The sequence below is a fragment of the Papio anubis genome, chromosome 4 (genome assembly GCF_008728515.1).
Source record: "Papio anubis isolate 15944 chromosome 4, Panubis1.0, whole genome shotgun sequence".
Lineage (NCBI taxonomy): Eukaryota > Metazoa > Chordata > Mammalia > Primates > Cercopithecidae > Papio > Papio anubis.
Genome location: NC_044979.1, coordinates 16,929,362 through 16,943,994, shown reverse-complemented (window position 1 = coordinate 16,943,994; position 14,633 = coordinate 16,929,362). Strand labels below are relative to the sequence as shown.

Sequence of the window (14,633 nt, the reverse complement as noted above, 5' to 3'; positions counted from 1 at the left end):
CCTCCATCACCGGCAGGGGTGACACCAGAGGACCCGGAGATGGACACTGAAGGAACCTCCCATCTCTGCCCTCAAACACTGTTCTCCTCCCTCAGAAGGATGCTGCCTTTGATTCTGTCATTCTGCTCAACCACTTCCAAATCTGCCTTTTGTGGCCTCACTTCTCTGCATGTTTTTTTAACCTTACGCCCTCATTTCCTTATCTCGTGTTCTCTCCTTAATCCCTTGAGATCTTGATTCTATCTATAGCCACTAATGACTGGGAAAAATCCCAAAACATTTTTTAAATTCTCATTCTCATTCACCTCTAGATAGGATTTGCTAATTCCTCAAACATTTCTCCTCTTTTTCCTAGATTTCCATGATAGAATACTATTTTAGTGCTTTTCCTACCTCTTTGACCAATGTAACTCTGTTTCCCTCCCCCTCTCTCTCCTAAGTGAGGTCCTTCTTCAAGGGCCAATGATATTTGCTTCCACAATTCTGAGACTCATTCACTCATCATTAATTATTTGGTTTCTCCTGAGCCAGATGCTGGAGATACAAAATCCCTGACCTCAGTGAGATTAGATTCCTGAGAGAAATGAGGAGATCTAGAGGAGATTAGCAGTTATAGTGCAGGGGGATCAATGTTATGACAGAGGATAAGGTGCGATTTTTTTTTTTTTTTTTTGAGACGGAGTCTCACTTTGTTGCCCAGGCTGGAGTGCAGTGGCACAATCTCGGGTCACTACAAGCTCCACCTCCCAAGCTCAAGGCGATTCTCCTGCCTCAGCCTCCCGAGTAGCTGAGACTACAGGTGTGTACCACCACACCCAGCTTTTTTTTTTTTTTTTTTTTTTTTTTTGAGACAGAGTCTCGCTCTGTCACCCAGGCTGGAGTGCAGTGGCACGATCTTGGCTCACCGCAAGCTCCGTCTCTGGGTTCACGCCATTCTCCCGCCTCAGCCTCCCCAGTAGCTGGGACTACAGGCGCCCGCCACCACGCCCAGCTAATTTTTGTATTTTTAGTAGAGATGGGGTTTCACCATGTTGCCTAGGCTGGTCTCCAACTCCTGGCCTCAGGTGAATCACCTGCCTCAGCCTCCCAAAGTGTTGGGATTACAGGCGTGAGCCACCACCCTAGGCCAAGGTAGGATTTTAAAAGTACAAGCATGCCTCAGGCTGTGGGAATCAGGGAACTACACAATAGCAGTGTTATCTGGAGTCTTGAGAGAATGCTATAGAATACTCCTTTTGTTTTCATGCATATTCAAAAGGGTTTAAAGCAAAACACTAAGCTACTTGTGAGATTTCATTTCAGAACAAACTTCTTATTAACACTCCAAATCCTAATTTGCTAGGCATTAGAAAAACCATCAATAATCCCAGTCAAACAACACTTTCAGATAATTGTTCAGGGCATCAGGGAATATACAATCTAGTCTCAGGACATGGTAGTTATCATACAGCACTGCCGAATCCCACACTCAGCAGCCCAAGGCACGTTCAAATAGTTTATTTTCAAAAGAGGAATGATTCCGATCATTTAGTCAATTCACTAAAGTGAAAAGCATGAAAAAGGAATTAAGAGTTCATAAAACACAAAGCTTTGAACAATGTTATGTTTGTCAGGGTCAAAGATAAGAAAAAGTACTCAGAAAGAAAGAGGGGTGACCTTGGGCATAAGATGAGCTTTTTAAGCACCAAGTTCCCCCACGCTTTCTTATATTTTCCCCTACCATCCATTCTATTACCTCCACAGTCCAGTGGATTTTTTCCCTGTGGCATGTATCAGGACAGCTAGCGAGCTTTAAAAGGTGCCAGGGGCTACCCTAGGTCCACAGAATCACCATTTTCCCTGCCCTGCCACAGGGTGATTCTGCTGATGCATGGCAGCGATAACAGCCCCTGCTTGGGCCTCTGTGTACATGCTCCTCACCCTTCACAGTGGCAGTATATGCTCAGCAGATGAAAGGGACAGTCTGGGACAGAGCTACAATGAACCTTGATAGGCTCTGTCCTCCTCATACTCAACCAACCTGCTTCTTCTAATACTCACTGCCTTGTTTACCCACACGCCACAAATTACTGGGTTCAGCTAGCTCAAACTTAGCTTCTTTCCTCCAACCCAGTCTGCTCATGACTACTTAGTGTCTTAAAACTTTATTTACCCAAATGTTATATTGAAGTATAGCATAAGTATAGAAAAGTGCCAAGATGTGCATTGCAGCACTATTCACAATAGCAAAGGCAAGCAACCAACCCAAATGCCCACCGATGGTAGACTGGATGAAGAAAATGTGGTACACACCACAGAATACCATGCAGCCACTGACAGTAGACTGGATGAAGAAAATGCGGTACACACCACAGAATACCATGCAGCCACTGACAGTAGACTGGATGAAGAAAACGCGGTACACACCACAGAATACCATGCAGCCACCGACGGCAGACTGGACGAAGAAAATGTGGTACACACCACAGAATACCATGCAGCTACCCATGGTAGACTGGATAAAGAAAACGTGGTACACACCACAGAATACTATGCAGCCATCGATGGTAGACTGGATAAAGAAAACGTGGTTACACACCACAGAATACTATGCAGCCATCGACGGTAGACTGGAGGAAGAAAACGTGGCTACACACCACAGAATACTATGCAGCCATAAAACGGAACGAGATCACGTCCTTTGCAGGGACATGGATGGAGCTGGAAGCCATTATCCTCAGCAAACTAACATGGGAACAGAAACCCAAACACTCCATGTTCTCACTCATAAGTGGGAGCTGAACAGTGAGAACAACACATGGACACAGGGAGGGGAACAACACATACCAGGGCCTGTCAGTGGGGAAGGGGAAGAAAAAGCATCAGAATAAATAGCTAACGCATGAAGGGCTTAATACCTAGGTGATGGGTTGAGAGGTGGAGCAAACCACCATGGCACACGTTTACCTATGTAACAAACCTGCACATCTGCACATTTATCCGGGAACTTAAAATTTTAAAAAAAGAAAAGTGCACAAAGTACAACTCAATGGATTTTCCTGAAGTAAACATATTTGTGTAAGTAGCACCCAGATTAAGAAGCTGAAAGAACATGATTTGTACATCAGAACCCTCCCTCATAGAGCCTCCAAGTCATTAACCCTCTCTCATGAATTAGCTTAGCCTCTTCTGAGTTTCTACAAATATAATTATAGTTTATATTCTTTTATGTCTTTTATGTCATCCATGCTGATGTGTGTAGCAATAGTGTATTCATTTAGTGCTTCTATCATATGCATGTAGCAGTTTACCTGCTTAACTGGTGATGTACATTCAGGTTACTTCCAATGTGAAGTTACAGCAATGGGCACTGCTGTAAACAATCCTGTATTTGCCATCTGCTGTAATAGTGTAAAGTGGCATTGTAATGCATTGGCCTGGTTAGGCTGAACTATCCTCCTCAGAATTTCCCTTCTTTGCATGCTTCCAGCTGAGATTTGGAAGTGAATCAATAGCCACGTTATGTTTGCATCTGTAAGGTCGGTGCAGAAGGTCCACTGCATAGCTGCTTCTCTGCAGGCTTACCACAGTGGTGAGGGGCAGCAGCCAGCCCTGATGATGCTGCAGCCACCATCCCTTGATCTTCCTTCAGCTTCTCCGACTCCTAAGCCAGGTGTGTGTTTAGTTCCATAATAAAGGGCAACAGCTTCTCCTTAGGAGACACCCACATTACCAAAGCTGGATACAGTAACAGCCTGATCCAAGTTCCCATCTATCTTCATGAGTTTCAGCTTCTTATTCTTCCTCTTCCTCCTGCTTCTCCTCTTCTTCACAGGTTTACTCTCTTCCTTCATAACTGTCTGCCCAGTAGACTTCAAATTCCAACAGCAGACACAAATAACAGCCTTATATAGATTGTCTAACAGCTCCCACAGTTGCATAAAACCAAATCCCTGCAACAAACTCCTTTATGTATCTCCTAGTTTTTCTGTTTCTTTGATTGAACTTTGACCATCACAATATGCACATTTCTACTACATCCCTAGGAATAGAATTGCTTTAAGAATGTTTGCATAACTGCAAACTAAGACACTCTCAATGATTCCCAAAGTAGTATTTCCCAAGCTTATGTTAATAGGGCTTCTGCAAAAAAGAAAACAAAATTTTGTGAAATGTCTGTTTTTTTGGTCAAGTTATCTTAGCTTAAACAAAGCTAGACACATTCCTCTATTGCAGAACTTCTCAGAGCCTTTAATATGCCACTCTGCGTCGTGAATCTCCATGAGATCAATACAGTGCTTAATGTTTCCCCAAATTATCTTTTTTAAAGGAGTATCTTAAGATTTTTTAAAGGAGTCTCTTAAGATACTCATTTTATAGAAGGTATTTTTTTAAAAAAAGAAATATAGGTATATCAGGTATGCAAGCTGTCCTTCAATATCCACTCTTCCCTTCTTATATTTATTATATATTAACAGATTTATATATTATATATATATTAACAGATTTATTAAGGGCATGCATGTGTTTAAAAAAACTGATGAATTAGTGTTAATTACCCTAGAAATAGTAATAATATTGTAGTTATATAGGAAAATGTTCTTATCCTTAGAAGGTTTATACTCAAACATTTAGGAGTCACATATTATCATATCTGTGACTTACTTTCAAACGGTTCAGGAAAAAAAGGCATATCCAGATCTGTATATAGTCAGTTCTACTTTTATCACTTACTGGATTTGTGTCAATGCAACAGATGTACTTGAGAGCAATTTGAGCAAAGGGAATTTCATATTCACTTATGCTATAGACTCAATGCAATCCCGATCAAAATCCCAGCAAATTATTCTGTGGATATTGACAAGTTAATTCCAAAGCTTACATGGAAAGGCAAAAGACCCCAAATAGCCAACATAATACTGAAGAAAAATAAAATTAGAAGATGAACAGTGCACCCAACTTCAAGGCTTCTTATAAAATTAATCAAGAGAGTAGGTATTGGTGAAATATCAGACAAATAGATTAATGGAACAGAATACAGAGGCTTGAAACAGACCTACACAAATAAATCATGTAATCTTTGCCAAAGGAACAAAGGCAACACGATGGAGAAAAGATAGTCTTTATGACAAATGGTGCTGAAACAAGTGGACATCTACATGCAAAGATATGAAACTAGACACCTACTTTACCCCTTTCACAAAAATTTATTCAATATGGAAAGCAGCTAGCCTAGGTAACATAGCGAGATCCTGTCTCTACAAAAAATTTTTTAAAAAATAGCCAGGCATGGTGGTATGAGCCTGTAGTCCTAGCTACTTGGGAGAGTGGACTGGGAGGATCACTTGAGCCCAGAAGTTCAAGGCTGCAAGGAGCTATGCTCACTCCACTGCATCCCAGCCCAGGCAACAGAGTGAAACCCTGTCTCTAAAATAATAATAATTTTTAAAAATATGGATAGTAAACCAAAATGTAAAATGCAGAATTATAAAACTTCTAGAAGATAACACATGAGAAAAATCTGGGTGACTTTGGGTTTAGCAATGAGTTTCCAGATATAACACTAACAGCACAATTCATGAAGGAAAAATGGATACACTGGACTTCATTAAAATGTAAAACTTCTGATCCATGAAAGACACTATTAAGGGAATGAAAAGACAAGCCACAGACTGAGAGAAGGTATTTGCAAAACACATATCTGATAAAGGACTGTTATCTAAATTATACAAAGAACTCATAAAACTCAACAATAAGAAAACAATCCAACTTTTTAAAAGGATAAAAGATCTGAACTGACACCTGATCAAGGAAGATACACAGGTGGCAAATGACATATGATGTTGAATATTTTTTCATATGCTCATTAGGCAATTGCAAATTAAAACAACAATGAGATAGCATGACACACATATCAGAACGGCTAACATTCAAAACACCAAAACCACCAAATGCTGATGAGGATGTGGGACAATAGGAATTCATTGCTGGTGGGAATATAAAATGGCACAACCACTTTGAAAGACAGTTTGGCAGTTTCTTACAAAACTAACATATTATCATATGACCCAGCAACCATGCACCTTTGTATTTATCCAAATGAGCTGAAAACTTACATTCACACAAAACCTGCACAAAGATGTTTACAGCAGCTTTATTCACAATGGCCCAAAACTGGAAAACAACCACGATGTCCTTCACAGGTGAATGGATAAACAAAATGTGAGACATCCACACAATGAAATACTCTTTAGCAATACAGAAAAATGAGCTATCAAGCCATGAAGAGACATGGAGGAACTTTAAATGCACGTCGCTAAGTAAGAGAAGCCAGTCTGAAAAGGCTACATACTGTCTGATTTCAACTATGTCACGTTCTGGGAGAGGCAAAATTATAGAGACAATAAAAAGATCAACAGGAAGGGAGGGATGAATAGGTCGAGCACAGATCTTTAGGGCGGTGAAACTATTCTGTATGATACTGTTATGGTGGATATATAACATCGTGCATTTTTCAAAACCCATTGAACTGTACAACAGTGAACCTTAATGCAAATTATGGATCTAAATAAATAAGGTATCAAAATTAGTTCATCAATTATAACAAATACACCACACTAATGAAAGACGTTAATAAAGGGAAATTATTTGTGTAACAGTGAGGAGGAGATAGTATATGGGAACTCTGTACTTTCTGCTCAATTTTTCTGTCAAATTAAAGTTGCTCTAAAAATAAAATATATTAGTTATGGGAAAAACCCTAATTGATGAATTAACCTAAATTAACTACTCTAAGAGTGGCAATGATACTATGGTGATGTAGAAAAACAGCCTTATTCTTAGGAGATTTATACTGAAGTATTGTATTTTATTTTTTTTAAGAGATAGGGTTGCCCAGGCTGGAGTGCAGTGGCCCAATCATAGGTCACTATAACCTCTAACTCCAGGGCTCAAATGATCCTCCCATTTCAACCTCCCAAACAGCTGGGACTACAGGCATGCGCCACCACACCTGGCTAATTTTTTCATTTTTTGTGGAGGCGAAGTCTCACCATGTTGCCCAGGGTGGTCTTGAACTCCTGGCCTCAAGAAATCCTTCCGTCTCGGTCTTCCAAAGTGTTATTACAGGCATTGGTATACATATTCACGCCCAGCCCATACTGAAGAATTTAGAAATGAATGCCATGACATCCACAACTTACTTTCAAATAGTTTAGCAAAAAAAAAAAAAAAGTCTATTTATATCTCTACAGACAATCAGTTCTGCTATAATGCTTGTTGAATCTGTTCCAAAGCAACTGATGTATTAGGGAATTTGACATTTGTTTATGCGTGATTTCAATCATGAAAAACACAAAGTGAATGTGGAAAACTACACCCAGCTGAATCAAGCCGTGTCGGAATCTACAAAACACATCCACCTTAAGCATCGACCCGCTACCTCAGGTCACCTCATTCTGAGCCATGCCATGCACCTCCAGCGTCACAGTTTTGCCTCTGATTTCAGACAACCCTCCTCCCACCACACATAGTAATTCACAGGCTCAATCCTTTCAGCACTCACCTCCAGATACAAACACCAGTATTTATTATACTGAGTATTTATGTATTTTTTAACCATTTATCATATGCAAAACCGTCCTATAGTTTTTGGTAGGGTTCTATCTTTAAAAAAAAAAAAAAAAAATGTGCCACTGACAAAGTTTTTCTCAGAAGCCCTGTGATTTTTAGTTCATGATTTTTGGAACACATATTTCATGTTATATGGGGAGTGACTATATAAGAATAGAGCAAATGGGGCAAAATGTCAGTAAACGGGGACTCTAAGTGAAAGACATACAGGTTTTCACTGTACTATTCTTTCAAATTCTCAAAACATTTCAACTTACAAACTGGGGAAAATAACTGAAATAATAGCAACATGTAAAAACATAAGGAGAGCATAAAGGACTTTGCAAAAGCCAAAAATAATTGAGGCAATGTACCACAGATAATAGGGAATGAAGAGCTATCAGGGCTTGAGGCTATCCTACAGAAACATTACAAATGAAAACCAGCTTACATACGGAATTTGAGGAGGCTTAATGTAAAGTGATTTTGCATAATTAGTCATCCTTATGGGATGCCATTTAATACCAGAAAGAAACTCATCCTGACTGCTACTTATGCCAGGCTCAGTCTTCACATTCCATGCTTTTAGGTTTTCCAAATATCCTCACTGTATTAAGAACTCAGCCAGGGAGCTGGGGCCTGGAAGATTCAACAAAAGAGGTCATCTCATGGCTAGTCCATCAAAGAGAGGAGTCGCCACTGACAAGTGCCCTTTTCTCCCCTAACTTGCTCTCCTTCCATCTCCGTGTCCTTTCTCATCTTGCACCATGACTTGGGCCTATTACGGGTACTTATAGGCACTTCCTAGCCTCTACTGCAAAGACAACTTCTGAGGAGGGATTCACACAACGACCACGGGCGGCACAAATGTAGCAATATGCATTGTGGACATTCAGCTGGTCATTGAACAAATATTGGTGGGGCACAACCTGGCAGCAGGGTGCCTGCCAGGTGCTGAGCTCATGCAAAGGCAAATATGTCTGTGTTTAAAGGAACTTGGACTAACAGACTATGAGGCTGGCAGCTCAGTTACCCAGGGAAAGACAGAAGGCCAGTGCCGCGCCTGGCTGAGGGTGTACAGATGGTCTGAACCCTGCCACTCCACAGCTCCGAAGGTCAGCCTGACAGCTCTGTGCACCAGGGCCTCCCAGAGCTGGGGTTTTATAAGCCCACGGGCTAGGCCAGATGTAGGCTGTCCTATCTAGGTTGACAATTGCCTCTGACTTCCAAAACTACTTCTGTTTAAAGGAGAAATGACCAAACCCCCAGATGTCTTAAAATTCATCACTATTTCCTATGGATAACGAACATTAACTGCAGTAACTGTGGTCTGCTAGAAAGTTCACCTCAAAATATTTAAAATAGAGAAAGCAATGATCTTGAACCAAAATAATCTCTTTTTATTAGGAAATATGTCCATTTCTTTTTCCTCCTCTGTTAGATGACCCCCAAGCAAGCACTTCCTCCTGAGCTCTTCATTTCCTATCCAGAGACTGCCTCAGCCGGAGATCCTCTTCCAGCTCCTCTGACCTGAGGAGTGGAACTCCCACCCCAGCACGTGCCTGGGTTTTTACTCTTTCCACGGGCATCTTCCCATCTGTGTATACAGATTCTAATCAGGAAGTCAAAACAAATCCTGTTTCAGGAATAAAGGCAGGCAACCAAGAGTATTCCAGGTCCCAACACCACATTCCCTTCACATAACCACCTAAAGGGGCCACCAGATCCCACAGATGGAAACCTCCAAAGAGTATTTGGTTCCGACCCTAACACCAGAAAAGTATATAACCCACGTGAGTTGACTTTGGGTCTTACATGGTTTGAAACAGTCTTTAAACCACCGAGGCTGAGAGCACATACAAGGCAAAGAGAAAAGCAACAGGATAAAGAATGCTGAGTCAGGAAGAAGCTAATCCTAGTGATTTAAAGTCAGCTATATGCCAATCCATGGCTGAATTCCAATGCATTCACTTTACAAAGAAAGACCTTCTATTTCACAGATCCCATATCATTCTCCACTGGGTGGTGGTGTGGTGTGGACAAAGGATGCAGGTAGACTTGGACTCTGGCCCTAACTTTAGACAACGTAATGGCTCGGTGCAGCTGTTTTTCTCATGATTATGGTGAAGCCCGTTGGGAGGATCAGAGGCAGGTTGTTGAAACATGTGGCACAGTCCTCGGCACACAGTAGGCACTCAGGAAGTGGTGGGTATTACAATTACCATTTTTATTTTCCCCTCCTCAATTTTCAAGAGAAGAAACTGACTTCACAGCAGATGGCTACAAACTGATTTCTCCCTGAAAACCACAAGCAGGTGAATCACCAACCACCTGGGAAAGATTCTGCCCTGGAAGGATTAAGCAAATGAACCACAATTGTATTCCACTGGCATTTGGTGTAAATACAGGAGAAGGACGCGGACATGACAGTTTCTCTTCCTGCAAGACTTTCTGGCCGGGTGTCAGAACTGGCTTTTTCTTTGCCTGCATTTGAGCTGTCCATGCTTACGACTGTTGTTTGCATCTTTAAAATTGTCCTCCAAATTTTCCATTCGCATTCTACTTTGTCACTTTCCCACCCATTGCTGGAGCCATTTATTATTTGCCACGAGTCAGATGACCTGGGCAGCGCTCCAAGTCGTGCCTCAGACACCAGACCTAGCCCTAATCTCACTGGGCCTCCATCATCTCCATTGTTTAAAAAAAAAAAAAAAAGCTTATGTTTCACAGACTATACAGGGAATCTACAGAGATTAAAATTAGCGTGTGTGATTTTAAATATACTCACCTGACATAAACATAGAAGCACTTAGATACATTAAATAGGTGTTTAGATGTAATCTGGGCACTGGCTAGAGGCTGAGGGAGGAACAGGTAGAAATTCATTCCCAAGAAGAAAGGGAGAAACAGCTTGAAAACCTCAGCAGGTGATCTGCCTCTCACCTTACCCCTCCTCTTGCAAGCTGCCCCAGTACAAACACACAGAGCACAGGAATTTCTCCCAGACACCCACAATAAAACTCTAAATGTGGCAGTGTAAAGCTAATCTCTCATAAAGAAACAATCTAATGAGGCAGATGCACAGATGCCCAGACATTGTATGTTCAAAGCTTCATCGGCCTCCATCCTGCCCACACACACGTCCTCAGCCACACGGTGAAACCGCTCTCGCCACCATCTGGGGGCAGGGGTGTTCCCCAAGTGTGACAATATCCTTTCCTTTAATCAAGCAGACTAAGAAAACGTTACTAGAAACCCAAATAACAAAAGTAAAATTAAAATCAAGGCTCTAAATCATGGGGTTGAACAAAATGAAAAAGCAATATTCTGGCTTCCACCATCTTCCACCCAGCTTGCAGAGTTAGCATCTGGGTCTGATTTCAATAGCCGCTTTGTGGCCCAGATGATCAGCACCACCATCCGAGGGCCCCCTGCTCCAGATAAGGACTGAGTGTACGCGTAAGCCTCGCTTTGAACCTGAAGCCCCTGTTCTTAAGTCACTTGTAGACTCAACAACCATAATTTTCAATCCATGAATCTGATGGAAATAAGCTTTAAGACTAACTTTCTCTGATTCTTCCCACAGATGGCCAGCCCAGCTTTCCAAAACTTGTATCTAAAAGTGCAAAAGGATTACTTTTATTTCCACACCTCAGTCAGAGAATCACTGCATATATTGCCGCTCAAACGCACACACACACCCCTTCTAACAAGGATCCACCTCTCCTTTTCCTTCTTACTCTGCTTCCTAAATGTACCACGGCTATGAATTCTCTTCTCCCTCTTTCACTCTCTCCCTCTCTCTAATGCATATACACTGATTTGGACACATGCCAATAGTTATCCACATTACATGGGAAGATGCACAAAATACCATGGCCCGGGCAGTAAGTGACGGGGTGGGGAGGGTTGAGGTGGGTGTGGGGTGGGGGGAGGAAGGATCTCCTAGGAGTGGAAACCGAGGACACAGGTGGGAGAGACATGGGGAAGTGGCTAAGCAGGCAGGTCAGCGAGAGAAACTAAACGGCAGACAAATCACACCTGTGTAAGAACTTCGACAATATGCTAATTTTGGTAAAGAAGTCAATATTCACTTTACTGCGCACACAGGTGAAGGAGAGGCAAAAGTCTGGGTGGGCCAATATTAAATAGGAACAAACAGCAGATCTGCCTCAGCAGTAGAGAGGGGAAGATGCTGGGCCAGTGATGCCTCCAGTTCACTGTGCCACTATGGGCCTCACTCCACCGGAACCATCACACAAGGGGTACATCCCACACTCTCTGAGGGCCCTATCCTAGTGCTAACCTTGAGGCTCTCAGAAGCTCAGTAGCATTCATTCACTACATCTCCTACTTTTAAGATATATACAAAATAAAATTATATGGTACAAGGTCTATCAGAGTATTTTTACAGGATGCAAAGTGCCATTTAGGACTAGGATAGATGACAAGAGACAAACACATTTATGGGCAGGAAAGGACTGCTTTCCCCCCACCAAAAAAAAAAAAAGTTACAAGTGCTCCCTCTCACACTGCGCTCTCTCTTCCTCCCTCCCTCCTCATCCATCCCTGGATAAGGATCAGATGCCAGGGGTTCAGGCAGCATAGTATACTAGAAAGACAGTGCAACTTACAGTCAAGTATTTATTGGCTACTTAATATTCCCAAATTACCTAAGCATCCCTGGTATGTTCCCTCATTTATAAATTGAGCATAAATGATCCTCAAATTACAGAGCAGTCATCAGAATAAATGAAACAGCATTATAGTAAAATGCCTGCACAAAGTGTCTAAGTATCTGTTACAATCCCTTTGCACTGCAGCCTTAGTCTGAAAACCATCACACACACACACACACACTCCGTATACACAAATTCACAAAGCCATGCTCACTGCCTGTGACTGACAAGGAATGGGGGCAGGTACTAGCCTTTTGGTGTAATAATATCAAATATCAAATCTTTGTAATATCAAATGTCAATTGGCCAATATCAATAATTGATCAATTATCAGATTATCAACTATCACTCTGTCTGTGATTAGTATAAGACTTTCTCTTTCCCTTCCCTAAGACTCTACCACTGGAGCTACCAATATTAAATCATATCGTGTGAATGTGCCCTTTCCATTCCTTCTAGCTACTCTGAAATACTTCCCAGGATAAATCAAATGCTGGTAGCTGTTTACCTGTAAATGATGGGGTATGGTATAAGGAATATGATTAGTTACAAAGTATTGGTTTTTGTCTAGTATTACGGGTTACTTTGGTCAAAAAAGACCAATATTTTTCAAACTACTGGTATCTAGGAATCTCAAATGCGAGTCAATCAGCATGTCTGATGAACACTTAAGAAAAGAGAAAAGAGCCACTGCGTATTCCAGCCTGGGCGACAGAGTGAGACTGTCTCAAAAAAAAAAAAAAAAAGAATGCATTACATGTAGAAGGAGTCAGCACTACTTCATGAAATGTCTGTTTCAGTTACGTAAGTACTGTATGTATGTGAGCATATTGGTTGTGATGTAAAATTAATTTCACATGATAGGTCAGTCAAAAAAGTTTGAAAGCCATGGAAATGGGGCAAAGGAACAAGCAGAAGTCACAAAGGCCTGAATTCTCCCCACAAACTCTGTCCCTACAAATGGAGCTCCACAGTGAATCCCGCATTCTCCCTGTGTCCCACAGCTGAAAACCCCAAAGCTACCGGCCTGGAACCCATCCTCAGCTGCCATACTGGATTACCCTTCTCCAGATCCTAACCCCTTTTTTCCCCACTCCATCCCACCTCATCCCAGAAAGCAGCCAATATTTTCCTGCATGAACAGGCACTCCACACTCCAGCAGCTGCCCTGGAGACATTGACCGTCACACCTGGGTTTCCTTAAGCCCTGACACCACGACTCCTGCGATGACACCTCCTTCCCCCAACACCGAAGAGCACAGCCGCTTTCAGAGTCAGAAGTCCCTAGCTGACCCTCCAAGGCTTCCTGGGCGCGCAGGGTCATTCTTCCACTTTCTATCCCCCGCGGACTCCCACCTGGAAAATGCACACCTCCCTGCTGGGTGGCTAGACTAAGATTATGTGGGCTAAGGCTTTAATTCTCCAAGCATCTCCGAAAGACAGCCTATCGGGGAGGCTTCTCCTTTAATCAGCCTTCAGCTGAAACCCTCTGCCCCATCCCTTAATGCTCCCGGCGTTAATTCCTCAAAATAATGCAGTCAGAGAAAGTGAACTTGGCCGCTAGGAAAGTTACCCAGGAGGAAGCTATGGGGAGCTAGAGCGAGCAGGGCGAGGGGGAGGGGGAGGCCGGAGAGCTCAGGGCGCTCGCCTGGCGGGGTTTCCTCCGCTCAACGTGAAAAACCTTCTAGCCCGCAAGAAAAGAAAACAAAACCCAACGCGGCCACAAACCGGATCTCCTGTCACTGGAGAAGTGCGAACACCACTGTGGGGCTGGGACTCAGAAGAGAGGAGAGGAGAGGAGAGGAGGGGAGAGGAGGGGAGGGGAGGTCGGCGGGGCTGAAACAAAGCCCTCGGGGCCGCTCCGAGAGGCCGCGCGCCAGGACCTGGCTGCGCCCCGAGGCAGGGAGCTGGGGACGCGCCGACCCCCACCCTTCCCCGAGCCCGGGAGCCCGGGGCCGCCGCTGGTGCGGGGTGAGGGGCCGGGAGGGCAGGTGCGCGCGCACCGAGCCCCTCCCCCGCGCCCCCAAAGCCCGGGGACACCCCGATCCTCCCCGAGCCCCCGGCCCTGGCGCGGCCCTCACCCGAGCGGGGGTCGAAGGTGACCACGAACACGGCCACCACCTGGTCCTCCTCCACGTCGCCCAGCTCCAGGCGCCCGGGCTGCAGCAGCACCTCCGGGGCGGCCGGCTCCTCGGGCTCCCGCCTCCGGGGCGGCTCCGCCGCCGGCCGGGCGCCCCCGCCGCCGCCCCGGCCCCAGCCTCCCGCCTGCGGCTCCGGGGCCTGCGGCAGGGAGACGGCGGGGCCCTCGGCCCAGCGCAGCAGCGGCGCCGCGTCTCCCTGCTCCACCATGGCGAGGCGAGGCGG

At 43.8% G+C, this 14,633-nt stretch overlaps 1 protein-coding gene across 2 annotated transcripts in view; it reads right to left on the bottom strand.

Annotated features, from left to right (window-relative positions):
• Positions 1-14,633, bottom strand: part of DENND11 (DENN domain containing 11) — a 54,377-nt gene extending 39,744 nt beyond the window's left edge. For both annotated transcript variants that reach the window (XM_031665077.1, XM_031665076.1), the window contains exon 1: positions 14,351-14,633. In XM_031665077.1, coding sequence (XP_031520937.1) covers positions 14,351-14,618 — 268 coding nt within the window. In that variant the 5' untranslated portion in view covers positions 14,619-14,633. The remainder of the gene's footprint in view (positions 1-14,350) is intronic.